Raw genomic sequence first — 23,758 nt, 5'->3', positions numbered from 1 at the left:
TTCTCCTCCATAACCTTCAGGAACCTCATCTTATTTAGCGCAGGGGATGAGGAGCGGTTGATAAGTATGCCCGTGTCAAAGCCACTGAGCCAACACTGCCGTATTTCCTGGGTTTGAATCCCAGCCTCCCATCCCCATGAGATTATTCCACCAACACTGGGAAGCGCCTTCGAGTTGAACTGCAGATTATTCGGCATTATGTCGGAGTTTTGCTCCACGTGCTGGGAGCTTCTTCAGGGACTGAACGAAGCAGCTCACATTCTCCCGCGACTGTGTAAAGCTGCCGGCTGCAGTTAGGCCCGAAGACACGTCAGAGTTCAACTTGATTTTGTTTCACCAGATGAGAACTCAAGAGACCAGGAAAATTCCATTTGCAAGAGTGACTTGGGCCATTAGTCTGCCAGTAGGGGGCAATGATTGCTGCCGTGTATAATCCCAATTACATATAGAGTTATACAGCACAGCTGCGAAAAGCTACGTAGTAGTATTATTCAACCAAGATGTCGAACTATGGACCTCATAGCAGCTGGCTGGCTAAGTGCATCATGGCAGGGGAGCTCTTGAAGGAGGGGAGGGGGGCTGACATGATATTCCTGTGAGCGCTCAAATAAACTAATGACCACTGAATCTCAACGGGTTTCCTCGTACCAGTCGTTGTGGTCTAAACCACACAAATAAAAAATGAATCGATTCTTACACAAATTGATATGGGCATCGTGAGTGTAACAATGGGGTGGCGGTCATCTCGACAAGCGATCTCGAGGCCAGTGGTCACAATTCCCACATCCCCATGGTGGCAATCATTTGGACAACCGTGACTGAATTCCAACAAAACGGTAGTTATTTTATCTGCTAGGATTAATGACAAACTGCGTTGAGTCCCAATTGGCAAGTAAAACACCGTGGCTTTTATCGTGCATTGTGGTTCCCAAAGTCGGCACCGCCACCAGCCCAAATCGGTTTCAGGGTCGGATAAAAGACAAGTCTCTTACAGCAATCACTTGTATGAAGATTATTCCTGAATGTTTGATTCAATCGGACAGCCGTTAGCTATTGCCACACATGCACGTACTCTCGCCCACCAAACGTCCGTAAGTCATCATGCAGCCGACCTAAGACCGGCTCTCTGTGGTCTCTCTCTCTCTCTCTCGAGAAATAATAATAAAAAGAAAATGGAATAAACGTAATTGAAAAATGTATTGGTTCATTTTTAAGAGACAGCCAGCAAAATAGACTCATTATTGCGAACGGTCCTTGTGACGGTGAGTGTGTGTGTGTGTGTTGATCTGGACGTGTGTATGTTGTGTGTGCGGATGAGATTGGGTTTCATTTATGGCCATGCAAGTCTGTGGAATGTATTACTGGGCCTCCCCTAGGTAGACTGAGCCTGAAGTGACCATTTGGTGAATTGTACGAATATCATCACTTGGGAGACATGCGTGGGTGGATATGGTGCTGGCCACATCTCCTTTTTTGCCTGTAGAAATGTCTTTGTGTGACCGTGTGTGCCTTTCTATGTGCGTACGTGCAAGTGCCTTTATGTGTGCAAATGTATGCATTTTGGCAAGTGGTGAAGCAGTGATAAGCATTATGAACATGAATCAATTTTCTTTTTTGGGGCATTCGAGACCAATATTATGCAGCCTAATTTGTTAAAGCACACAAACTCTGGACAGTAGGGGGCAATGATTGCAGCTGTGTAGAATCCCAATTGCGAGCAGAGTTGTACAGCACGACTGCGAAAACCTACGAAGTAGCTTTATTCAACCAAGATGTGGCGCACAGCAAGTTTGATGGTCTCAGCTTGAGAAATACCCAGCACCAGGGTTCGAACTATGGGTCTCATAATATCTGGCTAAGTGTCAGACTTATTAAACGAATGCTGCTGGATAGTATTGGTGGTGTGTGAGGCCAATCGGCACATTGACTAACTTAAGGCAGGCCCCCTTAATGGCCTGGCGTAGACTGGCAACCAGCTTGCCGTGCCTATGCCCTTGGGCACGTTGCGAGGGTTTGGATGAGGGCGAGCGACGGCGAGGTCCCGGCTCTTCAGAACCGAGAGAGGCGGGCGAGTTAATTTGATTGGACGGTGAAACCATCATCCGCGCCCTTAAGGGTCCCATCGAGGAGGCAAAAAACGATCGGTGAAATGAACACGCGAAAGCCAGCCCGGCCCTGGAGGCAGAGTCAATGCCGCTCGCTGCCCTTAAACGGCCCCGCGGGGCCCAATGTTAATCACGGGGCCCTGGCTCTCACTTCGACGCAAGCGTTTAAAATGAGCTCTTAACTACGTGGCGCATTTATAAAATAAACATTAAAAAGATAGGTGGCTGGGGTTTCTTAGCGATTTCTTTTAAGTCAAAAGTTTGAAATGCCTCCGTGCTTAAATGAGCGTGGGCCGGCTCTCGTCCCCCATGGGCTGTCGGAAGCTCGTGGCGGAAATTCCGCATATTGACTTTCTGCAAGGTCCTTCTTATTTTATCAACCGCAGACAATAACCCCCCAGCTGGGATTTCAACTTGCAGCCTTCCGACCGAAATTTGAGCACTCTTACCACAGTGCCACCAGGCCGTATAAAATGAGCACCACTTCAGAGGGGGGGGGGAGTGTTCATAATGGCCATGTCAGTCACCAAGCCAGCACTGTTGAGACCGCTCAACTTCAAATGCTAGGCTTCATAATTTAAAAGTTTATCTTGTGTTGGAGGTTTTGATGGTGCCAGTCCTGTCTCCCACATTGACGGCATACAAATACCAGAGTTAACATTCAATCAACTCCACTTAGATGCATATGGCATAAATGTATTGTCTGCTAAGTGCATGCTTGTTGATTCTTACCATCACTTAATAATATCAGCCTAGGTGATGTGGTCAGAGCACTGGCCTTGCGCAATGGAAAGTTGAAAATTCGAAAAGTAAATAGTGTCGTGGAAGGATTGGCCCCCTGCTACAGGAATATGGAATTTCCACCGCTGGCTCAAGAGCAGCGTTGGAGATGAGTGCCGTTCCAATGGAGACACTTTCTTACCTGTCACGTAACACTGTGATGCAAGTGATCTGCCAAGCAGGTGTCCAATGCCCGTCCCCCATAGAGTGATTTTCTGCTTCGGAGTTTTGAGCATAATCTGAGAGACTGTGCGAGTGCTGAAGAATGGCTGCTGCAGAAAGAAAATCTTTTTTTTTATATTAAAGTGGGAAGAAAGTAAGAAGCAAAGAAAAGTAGAATAAAGTATGCAACTGATAACAGAAAGATAGAAGCACTGATCTTGAAAAAATACCAGCTTCCACAAGACAGATTCTCAGGTGCCAGGTGAAAAAAAAATACTTGGGTTTAGCCTTGAAAGGAAAAACATGAAGCAATTTTATACGTGGGGACCGGCAACTGTGAATTCACAACTTGTTCTTTTTGTTTCAGAAAGTGCCATTATATATTGTGCGCTGGTATCAGAAATCACATCGCAGAAAGTTACATCTCAATTTTGGTATTATCAATCACATGACGAGATGAAGAAACATCCTTTACGGAAATTCTAGAGCTGGCAAAGTCTCACCGTTATTTCCAGGGATCCGAACCGGACACTGACAACTACAGAACCACATCGATGGGTCGTCACAATGATGGGGAGAACAATTCATCTCACTGGAGATTCAATTGATTATTCAGTCATGCTTCAACTGAAGAATCATGTTTTTACTTTGATGTTAATGGCGATGTGAATTCGTTACATGCAATATGCACAAACTGAGAAATATTGGTTTGTGTGCGACTCAACGCGTGTAAGGTGAGCTTAGGGATTAATAAGCCAAAAGCCACAGTGATCCCTTGCTCAAATGATCATTGAGGCATTGCCTCTCATCTCCTTTATACAGCCCTGAGGTAGTTGTGGAAATTCCACCTGCCTATGGTGGGGGTGAGTCTATCCATAGGAGAACCACTGTTGAGTTCCCAACAAATTGGTACCGAATTTATCAACTTCAAATGGATGATATGGGCCAGGTCAACCCGCCCCCCCCCCCCCCCCCCCATCAGGATTTTTACTCGCAAACTTCCAATCATGAGCTGCTCACGTTATGAAAGGAACCACACCTGGCCAAAACAATGAATCAATAATAATCGACAAATCGAAGCCGGCATTACACACCTTGTTAGAATCCATGTCCTCCTCCTCAAACAAACATGGAATGGTGATCATGTCCATTGGCGTGCCAAAGCTAGTGGAGGAAACCCCACAATCCTATGGTGGGACTTCGTCTACATATGGGAAGATGACCGTTGACTTTCAATGGTGCTTATTTTATGCACCCGAGGGACGATGATGATGATGTCTTGATTGCCACAATCAGGATTTACAGAATCCACGAAAGTCACGACACCCTGAAAGAAGGGCCATTGTCTGAAATGTTGGGCTGTGTATTTTTGTACGTTGAAAGTGAGTGTTAATGACAAACGTGGTGAGTTTTGGCTTTAGCAGATTCATCTCACATCTCGCACATTTCCGGCTATGACATACGTATGAGAAACGTGATCATTGACAAAGACAATATATGAAAAGTGTAGTACAACGTAGCTTCAAGGACAGCTGAACAGATAGACAGACACATGGAAAACAAGTCGACACAGGCAGACAAGGTACAGGACAGACAAACCTGTCTCACTATGTACAAACCCACTCCACCCTTTCTACTCCCCGATCACAACATGCCACAAGGTTCTCCATTCGTCCCGCTTGCTTACTGCCACACGGATGGATGCACGGACGGACGCACGGATGGATATACGGCCACCACCATCCTCCTCTTTAATGAGCCGGCGGCTCGCGCATTAAAGCGGAGAAATGAGGAATCGACGTGTGAGGGCGATAACGGCGGCCACACGGTTCGTACGGACGCCACCACCACACACCACCCCGCCCATATATAAAGCGTGTAATTGATACCTTCGCCTACGTTAGTCTCACGGATTTGAAGGCAGCGGCGGCTTGGTTTGGGGAGGGAGGATAAAGCGATGGATTCTGAGCGTTCAGTGTGGAATCGATGGAGCCATTGCTCAACGCCTGGTTCACGCGAGCCACCCCCCCCCCAACCCCGCCCCTTCACTATCCCTCTGTTAGTAATGTTGGCGATTCTGCGGGGTTCATTTACATAGAATCCGGTGGAACGGAGCCGGCGCGTTCCACAATTGTTTGGTGATGCTGCATTGGCAGTGGTGAAAGAAGCACAATTAGCGAAATAAAAACTCAACACATTCCTCAATAATATTGTGTGGCCTTAAAATAAAATATATAATAGAAATACATATTGACCAATGGCCCTTCTTAACAACCCATATATAGAGATGTAGGAGAGACAGTGAATAATAAGGATTGGGACACCACTTAACACTATGGGGCCTGGTGGAAATTACATTTAAAACATGTTTTCTGATTACCAGTTTTTTTAATTTGGCATATGAATAGTAATACTCGTAGTAGCTATTGAGTAACAGACACAACCCTTCAATAATCAAACGAGTATTTGCAAATAAACTAATTTATAATAAACTAATTTAAAAGTAAAAAGTGTAGACATTTCTGGCACACTGCATTATGGGAAGGTTTGTGATCGTGAGAACATGGCACTATCCACCCAGCATTGTATTTCTGGGCCGAATAAAATTAACTGCCCTACAATCCCCTGAGGCAGCGCCACTTGAGAAATATAAAGTGAATAACAAGAATAAAACCGAAATAAATACAATCAACTCAAGAGGCATACGGTTTGTCCAGCACTCAATAACAGAAAAATATTTTTACTTTATACTACAGGTCTGGTCATATTGAGTTATCCTTACAAGGACTATAGTCCCCACGCCACTGCGGAAGGAGCTAATGCCTAAACACTTTCAAACTTCATTGGAAAGCGTTAATAAACAAGGCAGCAGTGAAGAGCGGTTGCTGGAGGCGTCTCCAAACGATTCTTACCTTAATTACGGCTCCATGAGCCTCGAACACTGACATCATGACTTTTTCTTGTTCACATATAACCTCACGAGGAGTAACGTTCAACTTTTTGATGGTCTTTCTCACCTTGACACGGCTCTAATGATTAGGTGTTGTCACTCACCTATGTCCATGGCTGTTTCCATGAAGCTCTTCTGTCGGGAGGCAAACTCGGCCAGCAATTTCTGTTGTCTCTCTCTGGCCCGCCGGCGTCTGTGTATACACATGCACACCAACAGAGATGCCCACTTTAGCTCAATTCACCATCGAGCAAAGCTGAGAATTCCACAAAGAGGAATGGAGAGGTGACCACGTGAAATTACACTGAGAGGCAGAAAGAGAAACACGTGAATTAGACAACATTTGCTCCGGTGGAAAACGCTATGTTGGTCAGACGCGACAAATGATCGGCATGAGACTAAAAATAAATATCAAATACTCCCAAACACAACTGTTGTCAGTGTAAGAATACCTGTGGCAACAAGGGCACTCGATTGATTTTGATAATTATTGAGGTTTTGTGCAAAACTAGTTACTACTGGCCAAGACTAACCATAAAATCTATTGAAATTGAGATGTATACATTTTTTTAACCATTCTCATAGCTACATGCTTAGTGCTGCTTGGAAGTGGATTTACAGGTAATACACTCTTTAACTGCATGCCTATACAGGGCACCATATGTCAATGTTGATTAACTGTGAGCAGCCAATCACAGGCATTGCGATGTTTGCATCCAAAAACGGCAGAATATACATACATAATGTACAAACCGGTGTGCTGAAGTAGTAAAGAAATTTCATTTAAAGTTATCGTGACTGCAGAAATCCATACTCTGTGGTTCTTTCGGTAAAGTCACGGAGGTAGAAATAAAACTAAATAAATGACGACGTTTCGGACGCAACACAAGCGCCCGTCTTCAGGTAAAAATCTGCACAAGGCTGCAGACATCCTGCTGCTCGCAGCAGACATCGCGGCTATCGCGATTTTCACCTGAAGACGGGTGCTTGTGTTGCGTCCGAAACGTCGTCATTTATTTAGTTTTATTTCTACCTACGTGACTTTACCGAAAGAATCAAAGAGTATAGTAACGAATTGGCACATGTTGTTTACGTGACAAACCTTAGTAATTGGCTGTGTCGGGTGGTGGCGGGTTTAACGACACATTTAAATGTATGCAAACCTTTATTATGGATAATAAACTCACATGTCTGACAGGGCATTTTGGCAGCCCTTCGTCTAGCAGTTGGTTGACCAAGGTGAATTTAATTAATTGATAATTATCATAAGAATGGTACTGGCAAAATGACTCTGGACATTTTTCCAAGTGTTTTTTTTCTCCATTTCTCCATTTACCATTGTAGCTCCTCATCCTGCAGAACGTGACCGACTTTCCTCTATCAAACAGTTCACCTCTTCCAGTTTGTCCTTTCCTGTCTTGCCGGATGGTTGGTCTCTCCGTCTCTCTTATCTCCCCGTCTCTCCCTTTCTCTCTCCCCATCCCCGTGCGTCTGTCGTGATCCATCCCAAAAGGCTTGGGCTGCCTATCACGTACGCTAACGCTCTCTCGCTCTCTCGCTCTCTCCCTATCTCTCCGTGTCTCTCTCTCGCTCTCCCAGTGTTGCCTTGGAGACTGGCTACGTGCAGCGATTACCCTTTGTCTTGTCTGGCTCCATGTGGCCCAAAACACGGCCGTTTTGCAGATGTCTTAGCGGCGTGCGTCCCTCTGTGTCTTTGTGTGTGCTTGTGGGGAGCGCGATGGCACGGTGGTTAGCGCGGTGAGCTACGAGCCCGGCGACCCAAGTTCAACTCCAGCTCACGGTGAAAACTAGTGATGATTATCTGAACCAGTACCTGTAAGTGGATGGGTATATTGTTAAGTGTGTGTGTGGTCTTGGGCCTCCCCTGAGTACAGTACCTGTTGCAGTGCGTAAACATGAGCAGTAGGGGAGACAAAAGTGGCCGGGTGTGGTCCTGGCCAAACCACCCCCTCATGCACCGGGCCGGCCTTAATAGGTGTTCGCTAGCAGTACTTGCCGTAGACAGCTCGTTTACACGGGGGAGTGGAGGGGGGAAATCCACCTTTGCAAACCGCACTGCACCGCGATGCCACCGTACACTCGGGCTCTTAAAAATTCTCTCCATCACCACCGCCGCCGCCTTCTACACGCCGCTTAATTATCATCAATCACTGCAATCAAAGCGTTCTTTAGGCGCTCGCCATCCGTGCCAAAACACATGGCATCATAATAATTGGTTTGTCATCCCTTCAGGTTAAAGGGAGCGTAAGTGTTTCGCTTTGCCATCTTCTGCCGCCTCATTTTCCCCGTCGCCCACGACTGTGAGCAGCAAATTACTTACGGCCGATTAAAAATTAGATTAACGTTCTTTGAGATCGCAAAAGCGATCCCCAACTTGCGTCCAACAACAAAATGTTCTAGCCGATCTCCAAAACAAGGAATCCCAGTGCGCGCCTGCCAGCGGCAATTTCTAATTTCTCCCAGTGCGATGTGTTTTTAGGGAGGTGACGTCGCCAATAATAATTTAAATGTACGTGGTTTCTACCCACAGGAATAACCTGATATGCTGCACGGGAGGGTCAGAGAATGACGGGCAGTTTTAAGACGTGAAATGCGTACTAATATTGTAATGTATTCTATTGATCAACAGGATTGGAATTTTTCCCCTCAATTAAATGTCGATCGTGGTATGTGCAAAAGTAATTACCGTAGTCTCTAGATTATAGGATGCAATTTTTGCCCCCCCCCCCCCACCCTGTATTACAAAGCAAAAGTTGAAGGTGCATCTCAATCTGGAAGATGTGTGTGTGTGTGGCAAGATTAGTTTAACTTGTGCCACCGGTCCATCCATCGCGTGTTCACCTCTGGGATCTAATACATGAGTGTCACTTCGGAGAAAGTCAACCGGTGGTTGCCCTCTTGAGTATACTGGCTACTGACATAGTAATGTGAAACTTCCACACGACTGGATCAGGTATCCAATGGAGATGAGCGGCCACCCCATGCTCGCCTGCACCGAGACAAAGACACCCCATATAGCCTACATGGACTATTAAGGCAGGCAGGGCGCACGAAGCGGTGGTGCAGCGTGGATCATGCCTGGCCACCTTTGTGTTCCCCGTGCTGATATTTTACAAGCCATGCCAGGCACTCATTTAAGACTGAGTCGACCTAGTGGAGATCCAGGATCGGTTCAGATAATGGATTTCATTCGACGATGATGTGAGCTATGGCGGGGTGGGAATCGAACGCGGGTCGCCGGGTTCGTAGCGCAGTGCTGCTAAGCGCTACGCGACTGCTCCTCACGCACACTCACAAACGCCCAATCGCACACCGCTGAGGGGGCGAGAGAGCGAGAGAATAAAAACCGTCTACAACGACGTTCAGGAGGTGACAACAGGGAACATAAAATAAGTCAGCGGTTGAAAGGGTTAATGCCGATGTCGACTTTCACGACAGGAGGTCGCAGCACTCTTCAAAGCCTTCGGGGCAACTCAGCGAGGGAGGAGGAGAGGCGGGAGGAAATGGGGAGAAGGAGAGGAGTGAAAGGATAAATTGGTTCAGAGATGTATGGCTGGACACAGCGTCGAGCAGGAATTTCTCGACCTGTCCGTTAGCGTGGCCCATTTATGGGTCCCCGGCTTGAAGCTTAACGTTGCCCGGTAAAACGTTCCTATTCCTCCAAACACCATCACCAGTGGTGACTCAGCTCCTCAGCTTGCATTCTGTTACCCTCAGAACATATTTTAAATTCTAATGGCTCAAGGATATTTCTCGAATGCCTTTCAAATGGAAGGTAGCGAGTTCAAAATCCTTGTTCGAAGTGAACCCAGCCAATCATCATCAACATCTACACGGGATTCATAATTTGAGCACCACTTTGTGTGAAGAAGTGGATATTATATGGACAAACTGGTGATAGTGGCAGTGTGGTGACGGTGGCAGTGCAGTGACGGCAGCAGTGAGGTGACAATAGCAGTGAGGTGATGGTGGCGGTGCGTTGACGGTGGCCGATACTCTTCGTACCTCTCCTCTTTATCGAGCGTCGTCTTCTCCGAGTGGCCGCTCTTCTTGGGTGGAACGGGCGGCGTCACACGCCGGCAGATCTCCTCCACGCAGCGCCGGTTGCTGGCGCTCATCTTCGCCGCTTTTGCCAGAATCCTCTCAAGAGCCGCCAACCCGTCTCCGTGAACCGGGCCCGGTGGTGGCGGCTGCGGCTGATGCCTCCTCCTCACCCTCTCCTCGTCATCCTCGCCGCTAACACCACCACCAACAGTGCTGGCGTTATCGGCGGCGGCGGCAGCAGTAGTGGCAGTGTCTTCGTTGACGCTGTCGCCCACCTCCCCGTCAGGCTGCAGGGGGCGGCACCAGGCCGGAGCGAAGGAGTTCTGCCGCCCAGAGAGCTTGTGGTGGAGCTTGACGAGCAGGGACAGCATGCTCTCGCGGATCTCCAGGATGGCCGTGATGAGCTGGGCCTGCTGCTGCGGGGCCCAGCGCCCGTGCGTGGTCTTGGGCCGTGCTCCGCCGGGAGGGGAGGCGGCGGCGGCAGCGGCGGCGTTGCGGTTGATGATCTCCTGGAACTTGCGGCGGCGCTCGGCGACGAGGCTGAACACCTGCGGCGTGCGCGAGTTCTGCGTTCCGCGAGGGGGCGCGGGGAATGCCGAATGGACAGATTGAACGAACGGATCGAACGGACGGATCGGTGGATAAAGAGACTGACAGGCAGGTGGACACAATGTGACTTGGGCTTCATGTGGGTTGAGCCGACAAGAAGTGGCGCCTGGAGAGGTGGCGGTGGTGGTGGTATTGGTGGTGTGAGGAATAAATATTCTAGCCTCAATAAAAAGTATGGTGATCTGTGTGGTTTAACCAATAATGTTGGGCTTTAACACATACACAAATATCTCCCATCAAGCCTTAATGGCATAGAGGCGAGAGCTGTCAATGACCACCAACCAAGGCTGGCATACCACACGGGGTGGGGGGGGGGGGGGGTGATGCGGCCAGTGCTGCCTTTGTATCCCTAGTGCTGGCATTAACACAATACATGGGTCAAGTCATGTGTGTGACAGCATGTAGCAATATCCACCCTCCGGTGCCATCTCATTGGGGTCCCCCCCTACCAAGGACTGCCCCCCCCCCCAAGCAAGTTGCCTTCCTATCCCCAAGGCTGAACACTAACGGTTACATTGAAGCAGCCACACGGTCACAGGAAACCATTTAAGGCCAAGTCAACCTAAAGGAGGGCCCAGGGCAGGTTTAGATGATGCTGTCAACTGATCGAAGTTGATGGGCAGCAAGCAAATCCAGGTTTCTCGAATCGTTACGCAGCGCGTGAACCCTAGCTCGAATGCTCCCTCGACGCCATACGTACACACGCACAAAAGATCCCCCGTATAGCTTTAACAGACTCTTGGGACAAGTGTGGTTAGCGAGCACCTATAAAGGCCGGCACAGCACATGAGGGGGTGGGTGGCCAGCACCATGCCTTTGTCTCACCAGTGTCAATGTTTACACATCACACCAGGTACTAATTTGAGGCTGAGTCGACCGAGAGGAGGCCTAGGGACCAGTTCAGATAAACACCACTGTTATTGGTCTTGAGCGGGAATCGAACTCAGGTCGCTGGGTTTGTAGCGCAGTGTTCTAACCACTGCACCACTGCTCCCTACACACAGACACACACACACAATTATAATTATTCATTAAAGTACAGGTGGTTAGGGCTGACCGCTCGTGAAAATGTTAACTGGCAACGAATCATTTGCCGGCCAACTTTAATTAAAAACTAAGTGAGTTGTGGATTCTCAAACAGTGGGGGTCGATTAATTAAACTAAAATAAATAAAACAGGAGACTTCTAAAGAGCAGCAGAAATGTTCAGGCAATTCCATTACAGCTTCCTCTCTCTGATGCTTTTGTGCTGTGTGACATGCATTCACACGGCGACTTCGCGCACTCACTCTGCTGTCCTCTCCCGGACTTTTTGAGAGGAAAATTACATCGGTAGCTTGTTCGTCGTGCGAGACATGTACCACCAACACTTTGCCAAGTCTCGTACGCCGATACGTCATTCAAAATACCATACTATAAAAGTGAATGTAAAGTTTGGTTTAAAGTGTTTGTGTCCAAATGCTATATAGTTATAGGGAATCACAATGCATCTGACCTAGGCCGATTGTCTGTACTGTACCGTCTCATCACCTTTCGTAATGTCGTGTTGAAGCGTTTACATGCATACCGCATTTCCCCTTTAACAGAGGTCACCCTGGCTACATGGGGCTCTCTCACCTGGTTCTAAGGAAAGTTTATGAATCAATCAATCAAATAAAAAACATAAACTTTAACTAAAATTTCGATTTAAAGCTTTCGTGACTGCAGGGATTCATCTTCTTGGTTCTTTTGGTAAAGTCACATAGAAGGGAAATAATAAAATAATAAAAATAAAACATAATAAAATACAATTCTCACGACGTTTTGGCCACAACGCAAGCAACCGTCCTCAGGTGAAGAACAGGTCTGCCTTTGTCAAGGCGCCCTTCCTCCTCCAACCCAGCTTAAATATACGCTGCCAAGCTTGGTGGTGTTCATTCAGACGCTGTCTTTCCGACAGACCTGTTCTTCACCTGAGGACGGCTGCTTGCGTTGTGGCCGAAACGTCGTGAGAATTGTCTTTTATTATGTTAAATTTTTATTATTTTATTATTTCCCTTCTACGTGACTTTACCGAACGAACCAAGAAGATTTAACTAAAATATCAAGTGCATGCACAGCCCTTATGTCAATCCACTACTGGATGGGGTTTTTTTCCCCGTACTTCACCACGCCGATCAGCGCGAGTTGGCGAAGGCCAGGAGGAGCATGCACATAGCGGCATAGAAATGCTGTGACCACAATGGATTTTGCAGCACTCCGCGTCCACACGGCAATACGTACCGGCTGCGCAGGGCTTAATAGGTGCTCGCTATTATCAGCGGTCCCGGCAGTATATCGAGGCTAAATTGGGAGATCTTTGGCTCTGTCCCAGGTAGGTGAAGGCAGCGATAGATGGTGGAGAGGAACAGGCGATGGGGGAAGGGAGCTTGGTAAGCGACGGGGACCAGAGGGAGCTGTGAGCGTGTGCAAGTGGCCGCAGTTTGTGAAGGAGAACGCAGTTGGACAAGGATCAGCGGGCCTGGCAATTAGGGGCAAACTTTCCATAATCAAGCCTTTCTTGTAATACACTTCGTGTGTGCGTGTGTGTATGTGAAAAGTGTGTGTTTGAGGTGCTCGATAACAGCACTTGCCCCAACAGTCTAAGGCTATACAGGGGATCTTTGTCTCTTGTTTGAGTGGAGTCTGCGTGTGTGTGCAAATGTTTGTGTGTGTGCGGGCAAATGTGTGTCTGCTTGAGGTGGGAGTACCCACACTCTCCCCCCAACTTGCACAACCTGCTGATTTGATTCGATGTGGCCCCTTCATTTGTGAACCGCTGGGCAGACAAAGGCCATGGAATACAAGAAACCTGCCCCACTGCTTCAACTGCCGCACCAGAGAATCGAACCGGCGATCCCCTGGATTGCAGCAGCATCCCTCATGTGAACAAATATATCAATTTGTCCAAATCACAGCATGCACCATCACTGCAACGTCCAGACAAAAAAAATGGAATGAGGTTCATCCTCTATAGTTAAGTGCAGCGACGTTCGCGTGGTTAATTCTCTATAATGGAGCACACAAAGACACGAAGCTATGTATTAAAACAAATCATTACCGCACATACAACGCTTTTGGTCATTTACCTCCCTTTGAAGTGTCCTGCGTTGAGTCTGACAAGAAATGGAAACGTTTGGAGAATTAAACCGCGTGGTGCCTTGGTATGAAATTAATGAAGACAGCAACACCTATTGAGTGGGAAGGGTGAAGCTCATATGTTTCTCTGTTCAAACGAGCTGAGCTGGATAGAGGCAGCCTATCTGCTCCGGAGGCATGGACTGTCGCAACTGACCGGCGGGGGTGGAGGTCGCTACGACCCTTTGCCGTTCAAACACAATGGTTGTAATCATAGTAAATGAGATACTGGGTCATGCCCATCAAGTTAGTCAAGTGAAGATTGAATTGTTTAACGAGGTGAGAACTCGGGTGACGAAGATAATCTCGTTCGCTGGGATTACCCGGGTCACCAAAATATGACAGAAAGCAAAACTATTTAAATAAACCACAGGCAGCCCCGAACACATTCTCCAGTCCCATGGCCAGGCAATGAATCAGTCTCTGCATCCAGATGCCCTCTGCGGATACCCCCCATCCCACGTGTTCTCAGTGGGAGGTCGCTCCTACTCCTCTGCTGCCCCTGAATAATATAACTGCCTCACACTCGCCATCATCTCTTCAACTTATTGACGAAGTGCCAACCCATCCAATGCCCTCTTACGCAATTACAATATAATTAGCTCTTTTTATCGAGCACGCTTTATGCTTAGTGTATGAGGGTTACTTCACCAAAAATAAATAAATAAATAGCCCCAATTGCTAAATCAATCCAGCTCAAAAATTTGCCATGTCAAATAAATGGGCTTTTAATTTATTTTAAAAGATTCAGTCGTGCAAGCACTCCTTAAATTACCTGAGTTTCAGATGCATAGGAACAGGAACTACTCAAGGTCCTTGCCCCACCTCATTCTAAACACCTGCCAGGAAACGACCAAGTGGTCAGCATTTCCCGCTCTCGTTACTCGATGGAAACAGTCTCATCTTCCTCTCCATCACGCAGTCCCCTCGCCCTCTCTCCTTCATTTCATTGCACGACTTGTTCCTGGATGTGTGCCCAAATCCTCAAGAGCATTTAGTGCTGTGGTTCCATTCAGCTGATTCATAAATCCAAATTTAAATTGAATATTTTATCAGTCCCAGCAGATTCAGTGTGTATGTTGAACTTCTTTCGCACAGTACGTAGCCAACCGTGCTAATCGGAGGTGCGGGTGGAAGGACAACAAACTAAACACAATGAATTGATTAAGAAATTAAGTTTTCAATCTGGATGATTTAAAAGTGCATAGCTCCCAGTGGCTTTCTAATATCGGAAGAAAGAACGTTCCAGACGGGCACAGAAGCGCATTTGAAAGCGCACGATGCAGCGATCGTCTTCGATGGCTAGGCCAAGTTGCTCCAAGACGATGACGAATGTAGACTCGGATATGAAGTGCTGCGGATGCTGTGCACGGATCGTAGCACAAGCATATGAACCTTTACGCTTCCACTCGCCAAATAAATACTAACACAATGATCCCAAGAGACTGTTTGGGTAAGTGTACTGTTTACATGCAACTTTTGAGATCTAGACAGCACACAAACTAGGAGGTGGTGTGGCCAGCACCACACCTGACCGTCTTTTCCTCCCCAGTGCTGATGATTACACAGCACATCAAGTACTCATTTAAGACTGAGTTGACCAACAAGAGGCCCAAAACTGGGTCTGCTACCACTTGCCACCCATGTTAGCCAAAGCCAGAAATTCAACTCGGGTCGGCAGGCTTGAAGCACAGTGCTACAATCAACTGCTAACCTAACACACACTCACTCGCAAGCACATTCACGCACGCACTCATTTGTTGTTCACCAAGGCTGACGTTTGAGTTTTGACTAATCCTGTTTTTCACATTAAATTTTACTTTGGACTTTAAAGTTCAGTTTAGTTTCACCTAATTGGCTAATTCTTGTGAGAAATCAAATGACAATTCCAATGCTGCTAAAATTGTGCACTTCCCAGAAGGCCATGTGGCCGACTGGACATGTAATAAAGGAGATCAGCCGCACCCTTGGCACCCATCGGCCGCACGGAGCAAGACGGGAAGCACGAGGACAACGAATGCGCCGCCAACCTGTTCGGCGTTGGCGACGCCGCCGCTTGGTCCAGCGGGCACCTCCTTGGCCACCTCGGGGGCCGTCTCGGGGACCTTGACACGCACGTAGCTGATGACGTGGCGCATGTTGGACACGAGGTTGGAGGAGGGGAACCAGCTGTCGAAGCTGCGCTCGTCGCTCCCGTCGTCCTGCATGCTCGCGTTACCGGAAGACAGCCCCAAAAAAACAATTGCGTGCCATTTCACCTGCATAAACTACATGCCGGTTATTACCTTAATAGGTAAAATTAGCACGGTTGGCTAAGTATAGTGCAAAATAAGTTAAATATACATATGTATATTAGAGGGATGCTGCCGTGTTGTAACGTTTAGGTCACCGGACTTGCAATCCAGCTGGTTCAATTTAAGCTCCCGGGCGAGGAAGTTGAAAAAAAGCGCAAGTTTCTTAAACCCAACCGGAGGTATGAACAGAATTCACCACAGTCGATCGGCAGGTCGCGTGTAGTGGGTAAAAACACGTGCAGCCAGCGTGCAAGAGTAGGCAAAAATACCCTTCATAGAGGGGCTCTCCAGAGCTCCCGAGGCCCTTCTGTCAGCAGCCGTGTGAGCAAATAATTTTAGCTCTGCACCTTTGTATTTAACAATTAAGCTAAATGATGCAGCGCCGCAGTTTTAAGACCAATCCGACCTTGGGGGGGATGCCTAGGACCGGCTGGCAATGAAACAGAAATAATCACGCCGCCAACTTTGTAGCAGAGCGCTAAACGCTACAACTACCGCTCTCCATACACAAAGATCATCCCCTTATTGCCTTTGAAAGATTGTTGGGGCAAGTTCTGTTAGCGAGTAGCACTTGTGAAGGTCAGCAAGGCACACATAAGAGGAAGGTGGCCAGTAACACATACCCGGCCGCCTTTGTCTCCCAAGTGGTGTTGCTTACACTGAACCAGGTACTCATATGAGGCCGAATCAACTTAGCGGAAGCCCAGAACCGGTTCAGATAATTGTCACTGGTGTTGCCATAAGTAGGAATTTAACTCAGGACGCCAGGTTCATAGCGCAGCGCACTAACAGCTGCGCACACAAACACACACATATGTAAACATTCCAAATTCCTCACCTCTTTCCATGTTTAGGATTGTGAGACTAAGCATACCTCACACTGTGTTACCCAACAACATGCCCTCTGGGGCAGCTGAGAGTGCTCCTTCGATCAGCTCAACAATCCCCCCTAGCTCCACCATCAGCGCAAGTGCCAGTGATTTTTCGCTGAAGGCGTTTAAAAGTTTCCGAAGGTCGGCTCAAGGGGCTGCACTCAATAACCTCCGCTAACACGCCACCCGTCTCAGCCTAAAGGCACTTCAACGACATCTGTCCACAGAAAAACACAAGCACTGCTGCTCGATAGAATGCTTTGATCGCAGTGCCAATGAACGGATGAATGAATCAATGGGAATTCTTTAGTTGTGAATGTCCATAAAGTTGATCAGTCTGTATTTTTTCACCAGGGAAAGAAGGGAAGGTTTAAATTTACAGGACACAGAATAACATAATGTACAATTTCACAATCCACAGATGGATGAGCATACTTCACGATGCTGGCCAATGCAAATTGGGGCAGGCGGGGAGCATAGCACACAGTACAACAATGGATTTTGCTGCACCGGCCTCTGCTGCCTGTAACGTAGCTACAGAGAAGCCTATAACACCTGCCTTTGCACGTGGTGGTTGGTCACCCATCCAAGCACTATCCTGTCCCTCCGCCTGCTTAGCGTCTGAGATATGATGCGATCAGGGTACTTTCCAGGTGATTTGTTAAAACCAATCATAGCGCGGCTAAAACAAAATGCTACTTTGAAAAATGTGCAAAGTTGTTGATATGTACGCTGTTGATATGTATACTCCTTTGTCAAGGCACTCTCCTCCCCCCGACCCAGCTTAAATATACGCTGCCGAGCTTGGCGGTGTTCATTGGGACGCTGTCTTCCCGACAGCTCTGTTTCTTCACCTGAGGACGGCTGCTTGTGTTGTGGCTGAAACTTCGTGACAATTTTAATTTTATTATTATTATTGTATTATTTCCCTTCTACGTGACTTTACCGAAAGAACCAAGAAGAAAAAAAAAGTGGTATCTGTACCACGGAGTGCATATGTTAAATACTGTATATATAAAACAGACTAGAGTGCCCGGGTTAACGTAAATGGTAGTAGTATTCTACAGTGCTCGTCCCGGTAATAGACACAGTGCAGCATCTGAACTCTATAGGACAAAGCCAATTCACATTTTTACGTTTCATGTACGTAACATGTGAAATATCGACTACAATGGGTTCAGCTTCTTAACATGTGTAGTATATGTCAGATAAATAGCAATGCTTGATGACATGTGTAGTATGCTCTATAACTATAGTCTTGATAACATGTGTATTATAGGCTATTTATTAGTATGTATAGTGCATGGGGCTAGACCTAGGCTTGATAACACATACAGTAAATGGGCTATAAGGCTATGCTTATTAATAAGCACAATAAATGGGTTGTAACTATAGCCTCGATAACATGTGTAGTAAGTATATGGGCTATTAGGCTAGGCTTGATAACATATGCAGCATATGTGCTACAGGGTTAGGCTTGATAACATGTGTAGTATGCACGTGGTCTAAAACGCTAGGCATGATAAGGATTGTTCTATGGACTGTGTAGAGTCACTGGGCTGGTACCGGGGGGTCTGGTTCCTCAGCTGGTGCTTGGTCCAGCCCCAGCTCGATGAGATACAGGACCATGCAGAGCACGTGCTCCGACATGTTCTGATGGTCCATCACCACCTGGCACATCAACACACAATACACCTCGCTGATCTCGTCAAGGAGGACAAACCATCACGCGAACTCCGGTCATCCTCGCAGCGACTTTTGGCTGGCCATCGAGCAAAGACGGACACTGCATCGCGCGCTTTAAAATGCACTTTTGTGGCCACCTGGAACGCTCTTCCATTCGATATTATGAAGCCACTGGAGCTATGCATTTTTAAATCTCGATTGGAAACTGTGAACTGTTTTTTGTGTTTATTGTCCTTCTCTCACACCTTCGATTAGCACGGCTGGCTACATATGGCGCAAAATAAGTTCAACATACATACATACACAGCACAAGCATATGCGTATACACCCAAAGACAAAGATGCCCCGGTGTAGGCATATAGACTATTGGGGTAAGTGCTGTCCTTATTGTTTCTTGTTAACCCAGTAAAGCATCACTGGGTCTCATGACTCTTGTGCAGGAGGGTCCTGATATGTTTTGGCAGTAGGAAGCAATGATTGACATATATTCCAAATGAGTAATTTCTGAGCAAGTGATTATTAAAGCTGGCACAGTACATGAGGTGGCAGTGTGGCCAGCGCCACACCTGGTCATCTTTTTTTCCCTCAGTGCTGATGAAAATACATCAAAACAGTTATTTATTTAAGGTTAAGGACTGGTGCAGATAGCTGTCACTGACGATAGCTGTGGCTGGCTATCGTACACAGATCGCCGGTTTTGTGAGGCAATGCTATAGCCACTTCTCCGCCGCTCCCCATGCACACTCACTCACGCGCGCGCTCACACACAATCTCACACTGAGACACTCCCACTCGACTCGCACGCTTACATAATCACGTATACAAAAAAATACAAAAGCTCCCCCGTATAGCCTTAACAGACTATAGGAGCAAGCGCCGTTAGCGAGCATCTATGAAGGCCAGGAGGGCACACGAGGGGTGGATGGCCACCACAACGCCCGGCCGCCTTGTCTCCCTAGTGGCGATGTTTTTACGCACCGCACCAGGTACACATTTAAGGCTCTGTTCAGAAACGGTTCAGATAATCGTCACTGATATTGGCCGTGAGCGGGAATCGAACTCAGGTCGCCAGGGTCGTAGCTCAGCGTGCTAACCGCTACACTACCGCTCCCCACGTGTACGCACAGTCACACACACACGCGCTCACATGTACATAAGCACACTCGCAATCACACGCTCACCGTGTAGGCGTAATCACACACACACTCACTCACGCGAACACGCGCTCACGTGTACACGCATGCGCCAACGCGCTCGCCATGCCATTAAGGGGGACGGCATTTTCCACGCCGAGGCAGACTCAATCACCGCCCGGTGCCAATTAAATCGGACGTGTGAAATCACTCTAAACCCCACTCGCCCACACTCCCACCGCCTCGCCCCCGCACCCAAATACCCAGCGCATCCCAGCGTCGGATTACCGCAAAAGGGCTACTTTTGCCAGCAAACCAAAGAAATGAAGGACAAATCATCAAAGAATTAACAAGTAGCCATTGTTCTACATTCGCCTGGGAAAGGCCTGCGACGAGCGATACCACTCGACGTAGATTAAAACACTACAAGCGCTTCTGAATACCGCCCCGTACTGTAATAAGGGACTTGTAACGACTGAGAGTTAGCAATGAAATGTCTCCAAGTTTAAGAAGGGTTGCCACCTCTGAGGTATAAGAAAACCGGGACATATCCACTGGCGGAGCCAGTGGGGGGGGGGGTGGGGTGGCACGTGCCCCCCCCCAATGATCTGATCGAAATCCCTAATTTCGATCGGATTATTGGGGTTTATTAGTAATAAATTGGCATTTTGTGACCCCCACTGCCAATGTGTAGCATATTATTACGTGCCAGGGACTGTATGAGATGATAGGACAATAGTCGGAGTCCAAAATTGGCAATAATTAACGGCAAAGCGGTTATAAGTGACTCACATAATTGTGCGCAGTTGCGTATACAGTACACGACTTCCCTGAAGGCATTCACCTTCAGCGAGCGCGATGCCGATCACACACGGTTCGAATTCAACCCTCGATCGATGGCTGCGCCATAGCCGCACACGCGTCGAATAAAAAGCAAGGGACAAGTCCTTACTAACAACTCCTATAATTTTTCATTGCTGGAGGGGTTGCCCCCCCTAACTGAATATCCTGGCTCCGCCATTAGACATATCATAGGAAGAAAAATATCTCACAAACCCTCAAGGAGGAAGGACTACATGTAAGCACGTAGGTGTGTGTCATCAGTTTTCCTTCATCAGTACCGAGGCTCCCACAAGGCCATGCGGAAGGGCGCATGGCACAGTGTGGCGCCAGCTATCATAGAGTGCGGTTGTGTCGCTACAGTTCTCTGCAGTGAGTGCAATGTGTTTAAAAACGGCACTCCGCCTCTCTAAATAAAATTAACACTGAACCGCTCGCGCGTTCCGAGATTCAGCGGTGAACGGAACACCCACCCTGCAACTTGCATTCATCTCGGAACAGGAAAGGGTTAAAAACATCGCACAAAACAACCACGTGGTGCTATTGCCCACCTTGTAGAGCAGGGTGAAGATGACGATGTGCATAGTCTTGCAGTGCAGAAGCCGCATGAGGCCGCGGTACTGAGGGTGCAGGGGGGGCCTCTCTCTGTAGGGGGGCCAAGGGCTGCCCTCGAAGCGTCCCGTCTGCTTGAGGCTGTACACAAATAATAACAATAATCATTTGTTTCTTAAATGGCGCCCTTTACGCAAGGGAGGTGACAGCGCTTTCCACGCGATAAGTGATTTCCATCATATCTCATCTCAAACATTTGAACGGGAACCCCCCCCTTAGTGGCAGTTGTTCTTGTGCAGCTCAAGGTGACTCAGCACCTGGCATGCCTGCCAATCTTCCATGTGTAATCCAAATCGATAAAAAATTGAAACAGGATTCCCCACGAAACCTACACAGACGGTTGAAGACAAGCGCTGTTAGTGAGTGCCTATTCGGCCCTGAACGGCACATGAGTAAGTGACACAGCCAGCACCAGGGTCAGCAGCCAGCCTTTGTTTCCCTCCACAGTGCTGTACGGGGAGATACAGTGAGCAGTCGTGATGCGTGTGCTGATTGAGCATTCTCCCCTCACATGCGTGTGTTTTCTTCAGGCATGCACCAGTTCCCAGCAACACAAGACAAGAGAAAAAGAATCGCCCCAAAAAACGCAATTGGGGCCTCCTGAAAAAAGTCCCGAGACTCGGCGAAACTTTTCTGGATAAATACGGAACTACAATTGGTATTATAAGTTATGGAGGCAGTGATGGGACACATTTGTTCTCCCTGATTTCGCTCACTGGACACTCGGCGTCGTTAAATGTGATCAGCGGTAATCAGATTTGGAGGCGCGATGTGGAGGCAAACAAACAGGAGTTAATAAATTGTGAAAACGCGACGGTCGTGAAGAATTGAATCGCAAATTGAAACTGAAAAATCCTAATTGAAAGTGATAAAAATGTAAACCGATCTGTGAAAAACAAAAGGAAAGTAAATTTCAAACCTAAACCACTCTGACACATCAGCAAAGTTGTTGAGACAAAGGCAGCGGCAGCCCAAGGCAGGTGAGTGTGCGCGTGTGTCGGGGAGGGAGTAGTAGTGTCGTGTTCAGTGCACTTAACTACAAACCCGGCAACCCAAATTCGATTCCCGCTCAAGGCCAACACCAGTGACGATTATCTGAACCGGTCCTGTGGGTCCCCTAGCTTGACTCAGCCTGAAATGAGTACCTGGTGTGGTGTGTAAAGCATTTTCACTAGAGAGACGAAGGTGGCTAGGCTTGGTGCCGGCTTTCATAGGCGCTCACTAACAGCACTTGCCACAATAGTCTGTTAAGGTTATATGGGGGATCTTTGTCTTTGGTGCTGGACATATCAAATCTCGTGTGTGCAATGCTGACCTTAATACCTTGGTAGGGACCTATGGCCCACAGGACAGGGCCCATGACTACATATCATACAGCCCATGACTACATATCATACAGCCCATGACTACATATCATACAGCCCATGACTACATATCATACAGCCCATGACTACATATCATACAGCCCATGACTACATATCATACAGCCCATGACTACATATCATACAGCCCATGACTACATATCATACAGCCCATTGCCACATGAGATCTATCACTTCGAAACGACATTAATCCTCAACACTGCAATCGTCTTAGTTGTACTAATCATTGACCAAACATACCATTATAGAACCACAGAGCTTGGGCAATTGTTGCCTTCCCTCTTGTCTGTGGTTTACTATGAAAACTGTGCACCTAAGAATTTCTACAGCATTTTGTGAAATTATTGGCTTAAAAAAAAGTTAAACGATACTCTAGGGGAACATTTAAGACCTTGCAAAACTGAGTTTCTCATTTTAGCATGCTCAGTAACTTATATCACTGCATGGGCCCCCTACAGTGACACTGAGGCCCCAAGAGGCACACAGACCTCAGTGGTAGCACGTTCATCGCTTGTTGCAGAGGTACACGGTTCGAATCAAGCAGCCTCCCACATTATTATTTTTAAATAATAATGTGGCTTGAACTCGGTGTGTCTCGATTGAGCTGACTCAAGGCGTCTGGCATAAGCATTATGAACCCTACTCTACTGCTTCTCAGTTACACACGTGCCCGCAAATGCACTATCTTGCACATTCGCACATGAAAACGCTCACAAAATACACAGATGCTTTTACGGATGCTCACTCACACATACAAACACACCAGCCTGGTGCACAGACGTGAAAATGAAACTCATAATTATTATCCTTAATGATTTCATTCGTTCCGTAACACGCACACTAATGAATTAATTTTATATTAATATTTACACAGTGGCATATTTTGCGCTAATTGTGGTTTTGTTTGTAAAAGTATGCATGCTATTTGCAAAAATGCGCAATTGTGTTGTCATTGCAGAATTTGGGGCAATAAAACAGGAGGAAATTAGATTTCAACATTCAGGCAATACTATTACAGCAGCTTGCGCGATAACATTACCCGCCTAATAATTACGTTCATGCATTTTTTCAACTAATTATAACACAATAGTACTATTGGTGTTTGGGCACAGA

At 47.3% G+C, this 23,758-nt stretch overlaps 1 protein-coding gene across 7 annotated transcripts in view; it reads right to left on the bottom strand.

The window, feature by feature from the left end:
• Positions 1-23,758, bottom strand: part of UBR3 (ubiquitin protein ligase E3 component n-recognin 3) — a 150,294-nt gene that overhangs the window by 80,860 nt on the left and 45,676 nt on the right. For all 7 annotated transcript variants that reach the window (XM_078870990.1, XM_078870987.1, XM_078870991.1 and 4 more), the window contains exons 21-25: positions 21,203-21,344; positions 18,559-18,663; positions 15,857-16,027; positions 10,024-10,628; positions 6,102-6,190 (exon numbers count right to left, since the gene is read on the bottom strand). In XM_078870990.1, the coding sequence (XP_078727116.1) occupies positions 6,102-6,190; positions 10,024-10,628; positions 15,857-16,027; positions 18,559-18,663; positions 21,203-21,344 (1,112 nt within the window). The remainder of the gene's footprint in view (positions 1-6,101; positions 6,191-10,023; positions 10,629-15,856; positions 16,028-18,558; positions 18,664-21,202; positions 21,345-23,758) is intronic.

Source organism: Lampetra fluviatilis, chromosome 31 (genome assembly GCF_964198595.1).
Source record: "Lampetra fluviatilis chromosome 31, kcLamFluv1.1, whole genome shotgun sequence".
NCBI classification, from domain to species: Eukaryota; Metazoa; Chordata; class Hyperoartia; order Petromyzontiformes; family Petromyzontidae; genus Lampetra; species Lampetra fluviatilis.
The sequence above is the reverse complement of the archived record's forward strand: the minus strand, read 5'-3'. Positions and strand labels throughout refer to the sequence as shown.